Below are 18,978 nucleotides of genomic sequence, written 5' to 3' on the forward strand. Positions count from 1 at the left end.
AGCGGGCGCTGGGACTTGCAGCTTGGGCGGTAACGGAGAAGGGTCGGGGAGGGCTGGGCCCAGGCTCGGGCTGCTGTCGCCGCCGCCGCCCCGGCCACGGGCCACCGCAAGCTGAGCCAGCGCCGGTGTGCGCGCGGGAGACACCCGCGGCCCCCTTTCCGGGACCCCGCCATCTTCGCTCCAGAGCCCCTCTCGCTCAACGCGCCCCGGACCCCGCCACGCCCCCGCCACTTCCCGCCCCGCGTTTTCTCGCAGAGTGAATGTCGCGCACGTCGGGAAGAGCCGCGGACAGGAAGTGCGTGGCTCAGGCCCCGCAGGTCGCCAGGGTCCAGGGGGAAGCGGGGCGCACCCCCAGCCCCGCGCCCCAACCCTAGCCAAGCTCCGGGCTCTGCCTTGGGTGGTCGACGCCCTCCCCCAACACCTCCAGGCACCGGGCAGGGGGCGGCGGCGCCGGGGCTGGCGGGGACGAGCAGCGCGGGCTGGCGGCGGGGGCAGGTGGCTGCGGGCACCGGGCACGGGTCGGGAAGCAGGAGGAAGGCGCGCGAGGTCCCCCGCGGGGTCCCGGGGCGCGGGAAGGCTCGGGCAGGCACGGCGGGTCCCCGCGGGGTCTGCATTCGGCTTCCGAGCTGGGGGCGAGCTCTCGAGCCCAGCCCGGCTCGCAGGGCCCGGAGGGTGGCCGAGGGCAGGGCTGCGCGACAGGAGACAGAGACACAGGCACATTGATTTGTTAGCAGGATGGGGCTGGCGGCGGCGGCGGCGGGGGAGGCCGTTGCTATGGAGACCAGAGGTCGGGTGTGCTGCTCCGGGGGAGGGGGCAGGGAGAAGCGGGCGAGGGGCGCGCCGCCGGCTCCCGGGGTTCGGGCGCGGCCCGCGGCGCCCCAGCACCTGTGCATTGTGCATTGTGCGGCGCCGGCGACTGGGGGAGGGGAGGGCGCGAGTCTGGGCCGTGGGGGCGGGGCGGGGCGGGGGTCTGCCGAGGGGGCGGGGCCCGGCTGACACCGCCGCGGGGGTCCCAGCGAGAGCCGTGGGGGACGCGGAGCACCGGAGGGACGACTAGGCGGCGGGGGCAGGGGCTCAGGCGGAGACACAGGGCGGATGGCCCCCGTCGCCGGCCCTGCAGACTGACAGCGGCTGGGCCGCCTTCCCCGCGACGTCACTTCCGGCGGCGGCCCCCACCCCCTCGCGCTGGGTCCCTGGAGTCGCCGCCGACTCCGCCCCCTGGCGATTGGAACGCGGGTCACGTAGCAACGCGGGGGAGAAAGGGAGAGGGGCGTGGCCCGGCGCTCGCCCAATCGGCGCGCGAGGGAGCAGACCCGTCCGCTCGGCTTTAGCAACGTCGTTAGCAACACGTGGGGCGGGAGGAAGCGCTGCGCCGCCGGGGAGGAGGGAGCGGAGGGCCGGAGGGGGGCGGGGAGGGAGCGAGAGCGGGAGGGGGAGGAGAACTGACGTCAGCGGGAGAGTATTATGGTCTGTCGTGCGCTGGCTGCTGCTTTTCTGCTCCTGGAAGCAGCCAAGGGGGGAAGCGGCGAGTCAACATGGAGCTTTCAGCGGTTGGGGAGCGGGTGTTCGCGGCCGAAGCCCTCCTGAAACGGCGCATACGAAAAGTAGGTGCCCCTGGGCCTCGGGCCGAGGCCGGCCGAGCCCTCCCCTCCCGGCCCAGGTTCCTCCCCCTGCTGCAGCCCAGCTTCCCTTCCCCCAGGTCCCAGCAGCGGCTGCGGCCGCGGCCGTGGCGGCGGCGGCGGCGGCGGCGGCTCTGAGCCCAAGCGCTTTCCTTAGACTTGCAGCGATGCACAGATTGCATGGGTGGGGGGCGGGGTGGGGGGATGAATGCCGGTGCATGCACTTTGTGCAGCGTTTCGTGCAGGGGGCGATGCAGTGGACGCGTGCCTTTCTCGATAGGATTTCACGCATTCATTTGGTGCATGCATTTTTTGCATGTATTTCTTCTGTCCTCGTCATGCATTTCTCCCCGTGCACACGCATATTTTCCCCTTTGCATCCGCAGGGACGCATGGAATACCTCGTGAAATGGAAGGGCTGGTCGCAGAAGTAAGTAGGCTATATGCAATTCTCAGCCCCAGACTGTTACTCGGGAGGTTTCTTTCTTCCTCTTTTTCCCCCTTTATGTTGAAATTCGCTACAATGCAACAAGAAAAGTTATAGATAGACACACACACCCGCCGCTCTTTCCCTGTTCCCGGGACTGACGCCCACTTTTCCTGATTCCCCATAGGTACAGCACATGGGAGCCGGAAGAAAACATCCTGGATGCTCGCTTGCTTGCTGCCTTTGAGGAAAGGTACAGGCCCTTCCAAGCCTCAGCTTCTGCCTTAGGAACACGGGGGGTGGGGGTGGGGGGGGTGGGGGGTGGGGGGGGGTGGCTTCTCTCTAGCTTGGACTGGAGCCTCATTACTTACACTCCCCCTTTCCCACTTCCTTCCTCCAGGGAACGAGAGATGGAGCTCTATGGCCCGAAAAAGCGAGGACCCAAACCCAAAACCTTCCTTCTCAAGGTAGGATGGCCTTGTCCAATGGTGGACATCTGTGTTGCTGTGTCAGTTTGTGTGAAAGGGACCCTAAGGGCTTGTGAACCAGTGGGGTGTCCACACACTTCACCTATGTGTAATCTAGGAGGGAATCCCCAGACAGGCTGTGGACCAGGTCAGTGGCTGTGCCAAGGTGTGTCTTGTGGGGAAGGCCTTAGCCACTCTAGAATTCCTACCCTCCAGCCATCCCAAATAGAGATATAATCAAACACAAGAAGTGCGCTTGCTGCAAATGGCTGCTCCCAGATGAATCCTCTAGCCCTTCCCCCAGACTGCCACCCCCTACGCCCCACCCCCACCCATACAGGAATTCTGAGGCATCAGAGGGTGAAACCCAGAGGCTGTCTGGAAGAGGGGTCCTAGGGGGTGGGAGTGGGCAGGGCCCTGTTCCACTGTTGACATCACCTCTCTCCTGCAGGCCCAGGCCAAGGCAAAGGCCAAAACTTACGAGTTCCGAAGTGACTCTGCCCGGGGCATCCGGATCCCCTACCCTGGCCGCTCACCCCAGGACCTGGCTTCTACTTCCCGAGCCCGAGAGGGCCTTCGGAACATGGGTCTGTCCCCGCCGGGGAGCAGCAGCAGCACCAGCAGCACCTGCCGAGTGGAGCCCCCTCGGGACCGTGACAGGGACCGGGATCGAGAGAGGGAGAGGGAACGTGAGAGAGAGCGTGAGCGGGAGCGGGGCGCCAGCCGAGTGGATGACAAGCCCAGCTCACCAGGGGACAGCTCCAAGAAGAGAGGCCCCAAGCCCCGGAAGGAGCTCCTGGACCCCTCGCAGAGGCCCTTGGGAGAACCCAGTGATGGCCTGGGAGATTACCTCAAGAACAGGAAGCTGGAGGATGCCTCCTCCGGGGCAGGAAAGTTCCCAGCTGGCCACAGCGTGATCCAGCTGGCCCGAAGGCAGGACTCCGACCTGGCCCAGTGTGGTGTGGCCAGCCCCAGCCCTGCGGAGGCCACAGGCAAGCTGGCTGTGGACACCTTTCCTGCCAGAGTCATAAAGCACAGGGCCGCTTTCCTGGAGGCCAAAGGCCAGAGTGCCCTGGACCCTGGTGGCCCCCGGGTCAGGCATGGCTCTGGCACCCCTGGCTCTGTGGGAGGCTTGTATCGGGACATGGGGGCTCAGGGGGGAAGGCCGTCTCTCATCGCCAGGATCCCAGTGGCCAGAATCCTGGGGGACCCAGAGGAAGAGTCCTGGAGTCCTTCTCTGACCAACCTGGAGAAGGTGGTTGTCACCGATGTGACCTCAAACTTTTTGACCGTCACCATTAAGGAAAGTAACACGGACCAAGGCTTTTTTAAAGAGAAAAGATGAATTGCTGGGTGGGTGATCCCAGGACAAGAGAGCAGGAGAGAGAGCGAGAGTGCAAACTTGGCATAAATGATGCTTTTTATTTCTGGGTGGGAGGCGGCCTTCGGGCTGGTCCCCTTCCTAACTTCACACAGCCGGCCCCTTCATTCCTCCTTCCTCCCTCTCAGTTTTGGTTGGAAGATTATCTCTAGAGTTATATTTTCTATTAGATGTAAATATGTTATTTAAGAAAAAATATCTAAATATATATATTTCAACTCTTGAAGTTGTTTTATTTAACAAGGAGAGAGAGAGTCAGTGTGGTTTAGTTGGGGCAGGAGGGGCCACTCAGCCACCCAGGGAACTAGGCAGGCTGGGGACCTGGGTACTGGGCCTCTGGTGGTGTCTGGAGCGACTCAGCTGTCCCACCTCACCCCTCCTCCCTTTTCCCACAGCCCCACGGCAGACCCCTGGAACCAAGGCAGGACCCGGATTTTTTCTCTCTTCCTATTGGCCGGCCAGGCCAGCAAAAGGTTGGCTTCCCAATCAGAAGAAAAGGGGGTGGGTCAGTCTGTTTTTCCAATTTTTTTTTTTTTTTTTTCAGATTAAGTCTGTTGGGGGGGGAAGTATTGACTTGAATCACTTTTTTTGTGTGTGATTTTGAAGGTGAAAAGTCGCGGGTGGGTGGGGAGCAGCAGGCTTCCCCCCAGGACCACACCAGGAAATGCACTTTACGGGATATGTGTGTGTGACACACGCAGGTCATCAGATCGTGTGTGTGTCTTGCGGATAAAACCTCCCAGTTCCCTCCATTCCTTTCCTTACTCCACAGCAAGAAAAGAAACCCAGCGAATCTGTTTACATTCCCGAAATGCCAGGATAAATTGGGAGGATTGCATGTCAGTGCCCAGAGTTGGAGACAGTTGTTTCACAAGAAAAGTGTCTGGGGGTGGACCTTTCCCTGCGCGTCCGCTAGCTCCGCAGGAGAAGAGGCGGTGGCCCCCATCTCCCAGGAAGAGTTGGACTCGCCTCCGTCTCCTCGCCGAGGGCGGGCCGCCGGCTCGGGGACGGACGCACGGCCGGGCCGGCCCACCCTGCGGACCCACGGAGGGAGGCGCGGCCGGCGTGGGGCTTCGCACCACGGCCCTGGCCTGGGCCTGGCTGCGCGCGCGGCGGAGGGTCTGGGCCCCGGCGGGCGGCGGCGCGGGACGCGCATCCCCGCGGCCCGGCGGCGCGAGGGGAAGGAGGGGCAGGGCGAGGTTTCCAGCCCGGAGCGCGCATCAGAACTTTTGCTTTTACCATCCCCCCCTCCCCTTCTTAAAAGCAAAAGCTATAATTTATAGGCCTTTCCGATTCGCGGTGTTCTCTATTTGAACTCGACATTCAAACTCCGCCGACGGGGGAGGGGGAGCGGGGGTTGGGGAAGAGACGGCCGCGGCGGGGGAGGCCGCGCGCGGGGCAGGTCCCGGACGCCCCCCGCCCCGGCCGGCTCCCGACCACGCCGCGCTCCCAGGACGCAGGACGCGAGCCCCGCTCGACTCAAAAGCACAAATCTGTCCCCTCCCTCCCTCCCTTCGATGACTGATCCTGCAGCCTCCCGCCCTCCCCCGCCCTTAAAGGGCCAGCGGAGATCCAAGTTTTCAGTGCTCGTCGAGGGAGGGGCGCGGGGGCCCAGCGCGCTGGAGGAAGCACAGACTCGGGGCGAGCGCGGCGGGGAGCCGGGCCTGAGGGGGAGCTGCTCTCGCTGGGGGGACAGGGCGGGCACCCCAGCCTCGTCGTCGGCCTCCGAACGGCCGCCGCCCCAGCTCCCGCTTCCCAGCCCCGCTCCCCTCCAGACTTTCTTGCCTTGATAGAGAGGGGGTGGAAAAGAGTGAACGGTGTACTACCCGATTTTGTTTGTTTTTGACTATTAAACTGCGCCTATAAAGAGAAGCCCCTGGAATGGGGATTTTTATCTGCTCACGTTTGTAAAACTGGTATTTTAGACTTTGTATAAAGAAGCGCCGTTGACTGAGTGTATCTATTTAAATGTCGACGCTATTTTCAGATGGAAACTTCATGGAAGGCAACCGTGGCCGAGTGGACGGCAGCTCGGGGACACGTGTCTTTCACCTGGCTGACGCCTCTCCTCCCTCCCTCCCTCCCCGCCGGCTTTGCCTCTTCCCCCCGACCTTCCTCGGGCTCGCCCGGTTCTGCCCCCACCGCCCCCGAGTCCTGCCGTCTGTCCGTGGCCGTGTGTGTCTCCTTCGCTCGCTCTGGCGACGCTGACCTGGGGAGGGGGGTGGGCAGGGGCGGGGCGCGTGGCTGGTCGTCTGCAACCGCGCGGGGCGTGCGCGAGTTAGGTTTATTTAATTCTAAGATTTGTGCAAATCTTGAATCGACCTCCGCCTCAGCTCAAGAGTGAAGGTTCGGTACCTATCTTCTGCGGTCGTGAATGTCTGTATCCAATACCGCTTTTTACGTGTTTAAATATATACTTTGTAAATAGACGTGAGTCTCAGTTTTATGCCTTTTCTCTCCCCCTCCCCCCCTGGAGCAGACGGTTGAGGTGCCCCGAGAGGACAGCGGCCTTCCCTCCTCTCTCATGACCCGCCCCACCTCCCACTCTCGCCCCCCCCCAAAGGCCTGGGAGGCTCCTGCCCCCAAAGGTCCTTCCCCAACTGGGGGAACTCCAACTAGGGGGAGAGAGGCGGGCTTGGGAGGGCGCAGAGCACGGCCCTCCTTAACTCCTGGGAGGGGGTCTTGGCTTTCCTCTCCTACCGGCTGCACTTTTCTGGGGCCGAGCAGAACTACCGCACCCCAGGAGGATGGGCGCGACCTTTGGGTTCCCCTTTTCGTCTGGCGGGCCTCCCCCAGCGAGCCCCACCCCCAGGCACCACGTTGCTGGTCCTCCAGGCCTGAGCTCCCCGCCGCCGCGCTCCGGGGCGCTCCGGCCTGCTCCCCAGCGCGGTCGTGGGACCCGGCCCCAGACCCTCCCAGCCGCGCCAGCACCCCCCGAAATGCAGCGCCTCGCGCCTATTGATTGAGGAATTGAATTCGCGGGTATTGCTAGGCAACTGGCTGCTCGAAGCCGGCGCGGAGCGAACTGATGTGATTAGTGAACCCGGCGCTGCCGCGGCCGCGCGCTCCCAGGGAGCCCCCACAGCCTCTCCGTCCCTCGGCGTCTTGGGGGGGGGGGGGGCGGAACGTCCAACCCTGGGCGAAGCGGGACCCGGGAGAGACCAGAACGCGGGGTGGGGTGGGGATTCTGGGCCCTTCCTGGCCGTAGTGGCGGCGGGGTCGTGAAACCGGCACAGAAAGGCCGCGCTCAGGATCCCCAAAGTGGCCATCGCCGGGAACCCAATTCCATCCCCATAGCGCCCGGTAGACGTCGCCTGGGTTCGAAGGGAGGGGCGTGGGCACGTGTTCTCCCGGGTATCTCCTACCCCTGGCCAACAAGGCACGATCCCGCCCTTGGCGGAACTATCCCCGCCTCCTTCCCACAGTTCCGTGACCTGCGTGGGAGGACTCGGGAGAGAGGGAGCGGCCGGGGCTCCGGGCTGCGGGTTCCCGAGCGTTGAGTACCCTTCCGACGTGAGAGGCCCCCGCCCGCCACAGGTAAAAGTGGGCGGGGTGGAGTGGGGTGGCTTGGTGAGGGTCGCAGTGGTCGGTCAGCCCACAAACTTTGGCCCTGCGGCTCCTCCAAAGTTCCCTCGCGCGTGGGCTCCTGGGTGTTGGGGCGGCGCAGTGGGCTCCCGCTTAGGGAGATGGACCGGCGCTGACTGTCCCCTTTCCCGGGTGGGTTGGCCACCACCGACCTTCGCCTTGACCGAGAGTTCCTAACTCGGGTTTCCGTTCCCTGGGCAGATTCTCCGGGAAGGCGACCAGGTGCGCAGGCCCCAGGCCGGGGCCGCCTCCCACCCAGACCGCGCCCCCGCGTCCCCGGGGCAGGGCCGGCTCGCGGGGCCCGGCCCAGCACGCACACATTGGTTGAATTGGAATGTTTATGGCTTTTCCGAGCGCGTCGGGTCGGGTCCCTTTTCCTGTTCCTTTGATGCTAGATCCTAGCCGAGGCCCTGTGCTGTGCGCGGAAGACCCGACGGCCAGCAGTCCTGCCCCAGCACTTTGGGAGCGCGAACTCTGGTTTCCTCTCACTGGAAAGTCCTCCAGGCTCACAGGGGGCCTCGGGCCCGGCTGGAATCCCAGACGGGGACGTTCAGTGCCTGTCGGGGCTCCGCCGCGGGCGTCCAGCCTCGAGGGCTTGGACGCCGGGAAAGGCGCCGTGGGCTGTGCCCCGGGTTCTCTCCCAGAGACTTCGAAAACGGGGGCTGATGGGGGCCGCTCGGGCGGTCGGGGTACGGGTCCTGTAATTCGGTTCCCGCGGGCGGCTCGGAGCCCGGAGCTGGGAACTTCCCCCGCGCGTCCCAAGCGCCAGCGGCCCGCACTTGGCGGGGCGCGCGCGCCCTCTAGAGGCGATGGTCTCAGCCCCTCTCCTGGGTACCCACCCCCTCCCGGGGCCGCCCTGGCCTCTCGGGGTCCCGAAAGGAGCAGGGAACGCCACCTCTCCTCCACCCAGGGGTGGGCACCCTGCGCGTCCCCTCTGCGCCCTTCCTGCAGCCAGGCCCTCGAGCCGGGAGGGTGGAGGGAAGGCGGTGTCCAGCCGGCCGGATCCCCGTCTTGGATCATGCCAGGCTCCTTCGGACTGGACCCAGGGACGCGGGGACTGGGCTGAGCCCTCGGGCCGAGTCGGGCCCCCTGGGCGACCCACCCCGTTCCTCTAGGAAGGCGGTGGGTTACGCAGTCAGCTCAGCAGCGCATAAAACTAACAAAGGCCGGTGCGGACCAGGGCCCACACCCGTCTGTCCGTCCAAGGCTCTCTGCATAAATTACTCCCAGGAAAGCCTGGCTCGCCACCGGGGGGCAGAGCCGGCTCCAAATCTGCCCGCCTGCCCCTTCCTGGCCATCCCCAACCCCTTTCTGCAGCTCTCAAAGCACCCCAGGACAGGGCGGCTAGGGTTGTCCCTACCCACCTTCTCCAAAACAAAACAGCTCCAGCCTCTGAAGGTGCAACGAAAGAAAATAAGCCAGCAGAATCTGATTTTAAAGTTTCAGACCTGGGGTTGCATTTCTAGCTGCAGCGGGAACCTCCTCCTGAACTAAAACATTCAGGCCTTTGCCCCAACTAGCCCTCCAACCAGTGGCGGCCAACATCTAGGCCCAACTTCTCATCACTTCAAAGGGAGCTGCTTCTCCCTGGAGGCTGAAATTTATGAATAAATTCATGCAGAGGGTGATGCAGACTGAAAGGACCAGGGAAGGTTATTTAGTAAGCAAATCACCTCTATCAGGGGCCTGGGGTAGGCCTGGCAGCAGCCCCGCTGACACAAAGCTTCATGTGCTTTGCAGCAACTCCCCCGGAATTTTATAGCTGTGTCCTTTTAAAGTGTTACCACATGTGGTGGATTCGGGGGCTTGAGTGGCTTTCCAACGCGGTATCTTTGGATACTGGGGGGAGGGGAGGAATTTGGGGTTATTTTAACCTAAAGTATCAGTTTCTGGGAGATGTCTCAAAGTGAGTTTTCTGATGTGTTTATTACAGCATCCCAGCCTCTACCCACTGAGGCCAGTAGCATCGCCTCAGCCCTGCCCCCCAGTTGTGACCAGCAGAATCAGCCAGACGTTGCCCAATGTCCCCTGGGGTGCCAGACCACCCTCTTGTGAAACGATGGTACAGGGGCTCCCTTTTATAATCAACCCCACACTTCTGCTTAGAAAAAATCTTTTTCTGCACCCCAGGAAGGGAGCTGTCCCAAAGCCCTTGGCCCCCCCCTTCAGTCATGTTGGAGAAGTATTTTGCCTCAAGAAAGGGAAAGTGAAGAGACTTGTGTCTCCAGGAACCACTCACGACATACACCAGGCTGACAAGGTAAAAAAAATTTATTGGTATACTAAGTTGAAAGACAAAGATCTGACACATTTGCTAATGTCTTCTCCCTGCAAAATAAATTAACATCAGCCTAAACAAACCCCTGCAACCTATCGCTAGTGTTAGTTTCCCCAAAATACTAGAAAATGCACAGAGTTTTTAGATGCATGTGAGCAGAAATCTGGTCATCTAGGCACTACCTCTCCCCCTCCCCCCCTAGGTGGGCTTCCTGGGGGAAGCATTTCCTTGAACTGGTTGGTCCGGTTTAAATATGGGGGCTGGGCTGCTGTTGGGTTTCAACAAAGACCTTAAGTTTCCCAGGGCAGTAACATATTCACTTTTGTTCTCTTTAAGAAAGCAAACAGCCATCGTTTAAAGCAATTAGAAGTGGTATACACAAATAACTTTTTTTTTTTAATTAAAAAAACAAAAATCAAGCCAGTGATTGGCACTGGTCCAAAGCTCTGGTCCTTCCCCAAGTTTTCCCCTAATGAAACCTGTAGCCAGGCCCAGAGCTCTCTTAGTCAGGTGAGAATTTTGAGTGTAACCAAAACAAGGAACACTCTTTTTGGTACCAAAAATATATATATATAAAAATATGCCAAATCCTCTGAAGAAGAGGGACAGATGGGCCACTTTTTCCTGTTCATTACAGAAGCAAACGGAAAGATGAGGCAGGACTGAAACACCCACTCAATGTACACAGTGACCATCCACATGGTGGGAACTCCCGCGGAACGAAAAAATCTCAAGTTGGACATATAACCGATGCCTAGACACACACGCGCACACACAAGTAGCAGCAAATAAAACAAGACTACTTTTATTTATTGGTAAACATGACGACCAGCTCAGAGCACCTGGGCCAACTCCTGCGAAGGTCCCACCTGCACGCGTGAGTGTACACAGGCGCCCCGCTGAACACAAAGGGCTTGGAGTCATAGCACCAAGAGAAAAAAACCAGCAAGAAGGCAAAGTGGCCGGGAGCAAGGTGTTTGCAGGTTCAAACTTTGGGATTGAAATAGCTGGTAAACAGAAAGGCACCAAGTCGGGTTGGGAGACCTGGCTGCTGGGGCCGTCACGTCAGCCTGCAGTCCCCAGAAGCCAGGGCCACCCCACGGGCTTGGAGGGAGCTGCCGTTGGCCTGGCTCTGCAGCCTCTAAGGCAGCGGGGTACCAGGGTACCAGGCAGGAAAGGAGCTGCAGAACTTGGCAGAGGAACTCAGAGGAGCCCCTTTAACCACACCCAGGGGACAGGAGAGGAGGCTGGAGTCAGAGGACCAGTATGCTCAGACCCCTTCCTCCCTTCCTGGGCAGTGGAAGGGGCAACTCTCCCCTTTACTGCCCACCTCCCAGTTCCAGCCTGGTCACTGGGTACTCCAAGGTCGTCTGCCAAGGTGGGCACATCCCTACTGCAGCCAGCACGGCCACCACGTGAGACACAGCTTCACGCAGATGCCCCTCGGTGAGGTTCCAGACACAGGCTGTCCCCAAAGGCACACTATTGAAAGAGATTTGGCTACACAAGAGCCACGTTTCCTATTTGGCATGGAAGGTGAGGGATGGGGCAGGGGGTGGGGACTAGAGCTGTAGCAGGCCCACCCCTCAGAAACCACAGCCCACTGTGTAAGTCCAGGCTCTTTCTCCCCTGCAGGCAAGGCTGTGAGGATAAAAGAAGTGCCCCACACCACACCTGCTGACTTTAACCAATAACTGAAACAAAAAGGGAGCCCCCAAAGCCCCACTTTTCTTTTTGGCATCATAGACCCAACATTGCCATAGGCTGACCCACCTCTCCCTCCCTGGTGACAGCAATCCTGATGCTGGTCAGACACCATACAGGGCAGCTCCCAACACAGCCACCTGGGGGCGCTCTACCAGGTGGGCCACTCTAATTTTGTGCCACTTCCCAAATGGTACAGGGAGATAGCTTCTCAGTTGGGAAGGAGGTGGAACCCCCAGAGGTGGGGGGATTGTCAGGGGTGGTGGTGCTTCTCCATGGGCGGGAACCACGGCAAGGCCCCAGCGCGGCCAGCAGGCTGGGGGCAGTTTGTGGGGCCCAGGTTAGGACCGGTGGTCCTCACACAGGTCGGCGGGCAGGCAGGCAGCAGCAGCACTGCTCCTCTGTTCCCTAAACTCAGAGGCTGGCTCTCGGCCCCTCCCAGCCCAGCAGGGCTTCGGGGTCAAGGTTTGGGGGCTGCAGTTGTCTGAACCAGGGTTAGATGACATCAGAACCACCCTCTCTAGGGTTCCCGGCCACCCCCCACCCCTACTCTAAGACCTATCCTTTTACATTAAGGCCATAGCCCTCAGCTGTCAGGGAAGGGGACAGGGACAGGGAGGTGAAGTCCCCTCACCTCTGACACCTCAGGCACAGTTCTGGGGGGAAATTCTGACCAGTGAGGTTCCTGCTGTGCTCCCCCCATTTCATCTTCTAGGCACAGTCAGCCCTCCCTGGCACAGTCCTCCAGGCCTAGCCTCCTGCCCACACCCAACACATCCGCGTGTGCCAGTGGGCAGAACAGCCAAGCTGGCCCAGGGAAGCTCCCTCCTCAAACACCTGTGCCCTGGGGAACTGGGAGAGCTGACCAGCACGGCCACCGCAGGCGCAGGCGGGGAGGGCACTGCAGAGGTTTGGCTCGAGCGCAGGTGGGGGCCCAGACTTCCTGAGGCCAATGGGAAGCGAAGACCCAGAGGTAGGAATGGGGCCTGGCCAGGCCCCGGCAAGGCATCAAGGCACCACCCTGACCCGACATCAAAGGCAGGGCCGGGATCCAGGAGGCCTTCCAAGCCTGCCCTTGAAGGGGGCCACCTGGCCCCTGGAGAGGGTTTGGGGTACAAGTCACTTACTAGAGCAAAACCAGAGGCCAGAAAAGGGCAGGGGAGGCCCTGGCAGTGGCAGTCATGGTGTCAGTAATGCCTCAGGTTGAAGAAGCCCACGCTGGTGGGGGACTCCTTCACGGTGACCGTGATGAGGTTGGCAGTGACATCGGTGACAAAGACGTGCTCAATGAGGCTGCGGGTGGGCTTCCAGTCCTGGCTGGTCTGCACCGACACAGACAGGTTCTGCTCGGCGCCAGGCGGTGAGGTTGAGTCAGGGTCCGAGTCGGAGCTGCTGTTCTCTTCACCAGTGCTCATCTCCGACAGCGCGGCTGCCTTGCGCGAGTCTCCCAGGGCCCCCGGCCCCTCCTGCCCTCCTGGGGCTGCACCACCCTTGGCACAGTCCCTCTTGCCTGCAGGGGTGGGCAGAGCCGCAGCCCTGGAGGCCAGCTTCTCACTCTTGCCGGTGTCGGTTGGCATGCCAGCCCCATTCCCCGAGGTGGGGCCAGCCCCAGCACCCTTCCCAGCGCCTGGCACGGCGGCAGGGACACCCTTGGTGGCTGAGGCATGGCGGGCGACCATGCCCACCCCAGGTGTGCCATTCTTGACACTCTGTAAGTCCAAGACCTGGAGGCTCAGCTCCTGGGTGGGTGCAGGCTGGGGGCCCAGGCAACCGGCAGGGCCCTTGCTGCCGCTGTGGCTGTGTAGGGAGCCCCCTATACCGGCTCCTTTCTGCTCCATGGCCCCGCTGCTGGGGGCCTTTGTAAGTTTGCTTCCCGGGGGACTGAACCCCAGCTCCCCCTTCTGCGTCCTCACCTTGAGATCCAGCCCGAGGCCACACTTGCTGGAGGTCTGGGCCTTGAGTGCCAGTCTGCTGGCGGCCTGGGCCTGGCTCTGGCTCACGCGGTTCATGTAGTGCACGATGGAGCTCTGCCAGCTGATGCCGCCGCGGCTGGGGCTGCTGGCCATGCCCTTCATCAGGCTGGCCAGGTTCTCGGGGGTGGCCATGGTGCTGGGGCCGCCGCAGGCCTCCTTGGCGTGGGCCTTCAGGGCCGCCAGGCCGGCCACGGGGGCACTGAGCGGAGGGGGCAGCTTGCCGGCCGGCACGCCCAGGTCCTTTCTGGCAGTCTTCAGGACCCTGGCCAGGTTCACGGGTCTCCGGGCCGCCTTCTGCTCCGGGGGCAGGGGCTTGCGGCCCCGCTTCTTGCGGATGGGGTCCTTCAGTTCGGGCTTGGCCACCAGGATCTGAGCCTTCTTCTGGGGCACCGGGTGGGTCTCGCGGCCCCGGGGGCCCCTCTTGGCATCCAGGTCGCTGTCCTCCTCTTCATCGGAGGACGATGAAGACGAAGACGAGGAGGAGGAGCTGCTGCTGGACTTGCATTTGGAGGTGGTGTCGGGTTCCTGCCAAGACAACACGGAGGTGTCACCCCTTCTGTGGCCTTGTCCCCAGGGTTGGGAATGCACATTTCCCAGGGGTGCCAGACACCCTGAAGCCAGCGCCTCCTATCGTGTCCAAACTAGAGGCAGCCAGGAGGGAGACTGCTCCCCAGTGTTGCAGGAAAGATGTCTGAGGTCCCTAACGAGACCCCATGAAATGCAGTAAAAAATAGAAAAAAGAACCACCGGTGGTTCATGAAAAAAAGTCACAGCAACAGAGACAGCAACACACATGACGTCTGGACGTTTAGTTTTCAGAGGGGACACAGCCCAGCTCTGGCTTCCTAGCCGAGAATTCCGGAAGGGAATTCAGAGTCAAATGGAGGCCTGCCTGAGGGCGTCGTAACCTACAGCAAGCGGGCATCCTGTTTCCATCTCTCCACATCCAAATCTGACCCCTCTGGAAGCTTCCACACACCGAAAAACCAACCACTGTCCTCCCCGCTCCCAGGCGTCACCCGGGATACTAAGTGCACCGTCCCACCTCCCAGGTCCCTGTGCTGCAGGCGCTGTGGCCCAGCCAACGCCACTGAAGGCGGGTTCCCACAACCTCCTGGGAGGCAAGTTTTACGTAAGAAATGACCAGGCTCTTGGCCAGTGTGTGGTTTCAGGGACCTGGGGCAGTGCCCTAGAGGAAGGAATCCAAGATACATCCAAGCCGGAGGCCAGGCCCCCAGGCCCCCTTTGGCCTCTGAACTGTTGGAGGAAGAGGCGGAGCCACGGGTTCCAGGTGTGTGTACCTGTGGGCTGTCCCATTACCTGCACCTACCTGACAAACCTATGAGCACCTACTGTGTGCATGCTTCCTGTTCTCTTCTGTTCCCCATAAGCCACTGGGGGTGACAAAGAACAACGGTCAGCAGCCAAGTATGGTTCTGCTATCCAGCAGAAAGCAGCGTAGAACGGATGACAAAGGAACAGGACGCCAGCTCAGGAGGGGCAGGAGCCTGTGCTTGCCGTGGGCCCACTGGCAGAGGCCCGAGTGGCAGCAGGGAGGAAGGCAGAGCTCATTCCCCAACGCCCTCAACCCTCCGACCCCCACCTTGCACCTGCCCTGCGTGCCCGGAAGGTAAGCAGCCGAATCGGGCCCCCAGCCACCCACCTTGAGCTTGGCGTGCCGGCTACAGGAGGACATGACTGTGAGCTTCCTCGGCCGGCCCCGGGGCCGCTTGCCCCTCTTGCGGTTCTGCACCTCCTTCTCCTGCTCCCTGGAGAGAGTCAGCAGTCAGGCCACAGGCCTCCCGCCACGCGGATCCCCAGGGCGCCAAACACCCGACACCTGGCCCAGCCCAGTGCTCATCATGGGTTTCACCGGGTGGAGGCCCACCTGTCTCTGCAGGGTCGGTGACATTTGTACCTCCATCTGCTCCATTTGCACTGGGTAAGGACAAGTCAGAGAAACCCGAGCAAACCCAGGAAATGACCAGTTCTCCCGGTTTCTCCGACCCCACTTAAAACAACCCCGCGTGAATCCAGGCCACGTACCGCAGGAAGAATGTTTTGTGGGAATTCTAGAATGCCACGAGGAGGCTTTGTGGCCACGTGGTCCAATCCCCTCATTTCAAACCGGAGTCCAAGGCAGGCAGCGAGGATCTACCCCCAGTGTCCCCCCTTCTGTCACCGGCACAAAGTCTCACTGGTTCGAGGAGCACAGGAAACCAACAGCTCCAGTCTAGTTCCGCACTTGGTCTTCCTGGAGCCAGTGCCCTGGCTCACAGTCCTGCACGGTTAACCTTTTCTAAGACCCCTCTGGTTCCTGGACTCTGCTCTGGACTAAGGACTGAAGGCAGATTCCATGGGCAGGGCTCAAAGCCTGCAGGACACTTTTAATCAGCAACCAGGCCCGTGACTCAGGGCCATGAAACCAAGAGATGGCCTCCAGCCCATCCTAGAGAAAGCCTGTGTTTCAGGCTACCCCTGGGGGAAGGAGGCTCTATTCGGAGAAGTTTCCCAGTAATTAAAACGGGAGAACCTCATCTCATTGAGGCCGGGCAGGTGATCCCTTAAACTAAAGAATCCCATGAGTACAACCAGACAGAGCTGACACTCCACAGCAGCCCTGACCTGTCTCCTAAGAGAACAGGAGTGCCTTGTGGGTCTCCTCCAGGAATCGAGACTTCTCCTTACACTAAGCTCCACACCAAGCACGTAACTGCCAGCTCCCAGTTTCCAGTGGGATCTTTCTGGTTTACGGGAGAAAGCAGGGCATCCACCGTCCCAGCTCTCTCCCCCCCCCAGGATGTAATCCAGCCCACCCCATGGCTTTAGTTCTCCTGCCTCTTAGTATTTGCCAAAACCAGATCTTGTCCCTTGCGCTGTGACCAGAAGTGCAGTCAGAAACACGCTCTCTAGACAGTCAGGACAATGCCTTGGAGAGAAACACTCTGGCTTCCCTCCCCTCGAGGCTCACAGGACCTGAGCTATGAACAAAGCAGGAGACAGTGAGGCCGCTGAACTTTCCTGAAGGCACGGGGCGAGCCTGTGCTCACCTCGTTTTCTCACCTTGCCAAAAGGCCATCTTTATTTTCACTCCACTGCTGCAGCCCCTCTGAGAAAACCCAAAATGTCCTAAAAAGCTTCGACACAGTTTGAGCTACCAAAGAACTAGATGGCCAGACTGACCCGGGCAGGAACAGCTTGTGAGTGACTAACTGATCTGCCTCTATGGACAGGGCAACCCCAGAAAAGTGCCCATACCTTCCCCCAAGCGTGCTCTGGAACAGCACCTCTGGACTCCCGTGCCCAGATGGGGTGGCCCATCCATTACGGCCCGCCTCTCACTACCCCTTTCCTCAAGCATCTCAAGGCCTCTCTCTTAACCCAAGTCCCCTACCTAAAAACAGATACAGCGTCTACAATTACGGAAGCAATTACGTCTACAAATTTGGTCCCTGAGACTGGCCAGGGGGGCACCATGGTGCTCACTTGGTACCATGTGTTTTGCAGCCCAGAGAAAAACAAACGTTCCTGTTGCAGATACACCGTAACATGCCCAGCACTGTGCTGTGTGTTCCAGTTCCCTCTCTGAGCCTTCTCTTGCTCAATGGCACCCTGGTGCAGGGTGGGGAGGCCAGGTCTGTACTTCAATGGCAAACCTGTTGCCCTAGATTTTGTCAGTCCTGTTTGCAAATTACCAACAGAAAAGGCAAAGAGAAACCAGAACTTTTCGTGAAGGAATCAAGAAGGTTCATTTCGGCAAGTCTGGCTCTCACAAACACCAAAAGCAGCCCTTACTCAGGGACTCCTTAGGTCTAGACACAGCACAGGCTGGCCGAGGGAAGGAGGAGGGACTCCTACGGGACCTCAAAGTTCACTCCACCTTTACAGACAGCCTTGGAGTTGGCAGCACAGGCCCTGGTGACAGCTGCTATGGGACCTCAGACCACAGCCCAAGCTCAGGACCCCTGGAGGGCCAGCATTGCCCGGTTTAACTGAGTGACAGGCCAACATCCTCCCCTTCCCACACTGCTATCACTTTCTCACTTCTTCTGGAAGGCCAGGAGTAGCCGCGGGTCCAGGATATTTTCCTCTGGCTCCCAGCTGTTGTGTCTGGAAAAGCAAAGAGCAGGCCATAGTAAAACAGCAGCCACTTCAAAAAAAAGAAGCCAATCCCTGCTGACGGCAGAGTCCCGAAAGGTCCCACTCGCGCCCAGGATGGGCTCCTGGAGACTGGGGCTCGGTAAGCCAGCACCTTAGCTTTAAACTCCAAAGGAAACTGCTCCTTCAACCCCCCCAATTAACACCAGGCCCCAAGAGGACTCACAGTCTCCCCCCTGGGAGGAAAACAAATCCCAACAAGAAGGAAAGTGGCAGAGGGACGCCCCCAAACCCTGGCCGGGAGCCAGAGGGAAGGGAAGGCCGTCCAGGATGCAGGGAGGGGCGGCCCAGGGGCACAGCAGCGCAGCCCGAAGAGCAACAACAACGTGGCTGGCGCCCAAGCGAGCGCCGGCCGGGGCACCGGGAGGGGAAAGCAAAGAAAGGAAAGTGGGGTCCGGGAAGAAAGGGGAAACGGGTCTGCGAGAACGACTGTAAACAGAGCCCCCTCCGGGAACGCCAAGTCCCCTCCCTTCCATTAAAAGGAAAAGAAAAAAAAAAAAAGAAAGCCCTACATTCATCAATAGACAGCTCAGGTTACAGCGGGGGAAATACGGACGAGAGGAGGGGGGCTCGCGTCCGCGGGGCGGGTGAGGCGGGCGGGGCGCATGCAACAAATGGGCGCGGGCGGAGCGCGCCGGCGGGAGGGAAGCGGGCCGGGCGCACGGAGCCGGGCCGGGCCGCCCCCCGAGGGGGGACCCGGCGGGAAGCCGCCAGCCCCGCACTTCCCGGGCTTGTAAACAAAAGGCAGCCCCGCGCAGCCTGGGCGCCCCCTCCCTGCAGGGCCGGAGGCGCCCGCGGGGACCCCGCGAACTTCCCGCGCTGTGCGCCGGCACCCCCACCCCCCGGGCCCACGGCGCGGCCGAGGGTCCCCCTCTCCCGGGGCCGGGGGCGCGGGCGGGGAGGGGGCGCCGCACGGGGGGGCTCACTTGGAGGACCAGCCGCGCCACTTGACCAGGTATTCCAGCTTGCCCTGCAGGGAGAGAGGGGCGCGTGAGCCCGGCGGCGGGCGGGCGCGGGGCGCGCGGCAGCCGCCCGTGCGTACGCACCTTGCGGAGCCGCTTGCTCAGGATGCACTCGGCGGCGAAGACCTGCTCGCCCACGCTGCTCAGCTCCTCCATGCTGCCGCCGCCCGCCCGCCGCGGCGCCCGCCGCTCCCCGCGCCGCCGCCTCCGCCTCCGCCTCCGCCGCGCGCCCGCCGCCGCACACAAAGCACCGCCCCCGCCCGCGCAGGGCCCGCCCCGCGCACGCGCGCTGCCGCCGCGCCCCGCCCCGCGGGCCGGCCAATCCCGCGCCGGCCAATGGGCACGCGGGGGCGGGGCGGGGGCGGGGCGCGCATTGTTCGCGGCGAGCTCGGCCTCGTGCGGGCCGCTGGGGTCCGCGCGCGCT

General features: G+C 61.5%; 2 protein-coding genes across 2 annotated transcripts; one reads left to right on the forward strand and one right to left on the reverse strand.

Moving 5' to 3' along the window:
- The first annotated feature begins 1,455 nt into the window (after positions 1–1,455).
- CBX8 (chromobox 8) lies at positions 1,456–4,117 on the forward strand. The gene is made up of 5 exons (XM_081161745.1): positions 1,456–1,604; positions 2,006–2,049; positions 2,234–2,299; positions 2,447–2,513; positions 2,965–4,117. Exons 1-5 carry the CDS (start codon positions 1,536–1,538, stop codon positions 3,856–3,858), a joined length of 1,140 nt encoding a protein of 379 aa, XP_081017871.1. The 5' UTR covers positions 1,456–1,535; the 3' UTR covers positions 3,859–4,117.
- A 6,202-nt stretch (positions 4,118–10,319) lies between these two features.
- CBX2 (chromobox 2) lies at positions 10,320–18,756 on the reverse strand. Its single transcript, XM_081115553.1, has 5 exons — positions 18,639–18,756; positions 18,519–18,562; positions 17,479–17,544; positions 15,098–15,203; positions 10,320–13,959 (listed from the first exon to the last, which is right to left on the reverse strand). The coding sequence occupies exons 1-5, from the start codon at positions 18,708–18,710 to the stop codon at positions 12,649–12,651; spliced, it is 1,599 nt and encodes a 532-aa protein (XP_080971679.1). The 5' UTR covers positions 18,711–18,756; the 3' UTR covers positions 10,320–12,648.
- Positions 18,757–18,978: the final 222 nt, after the last annotated feature.

The sequence above is a fragment of the Miniopterus schreibersii genome, assembly GCF_964146895.1.
Source record: "Miniopterus schreibersii genome assembly, chromosome: 16".
Lineage (NCBI taxonomy): Eukaryota > Metazoa > Chordata > Mammalia > Chiroptera > Miniopteridae > Miniopterus > Miniopterus schreibersii.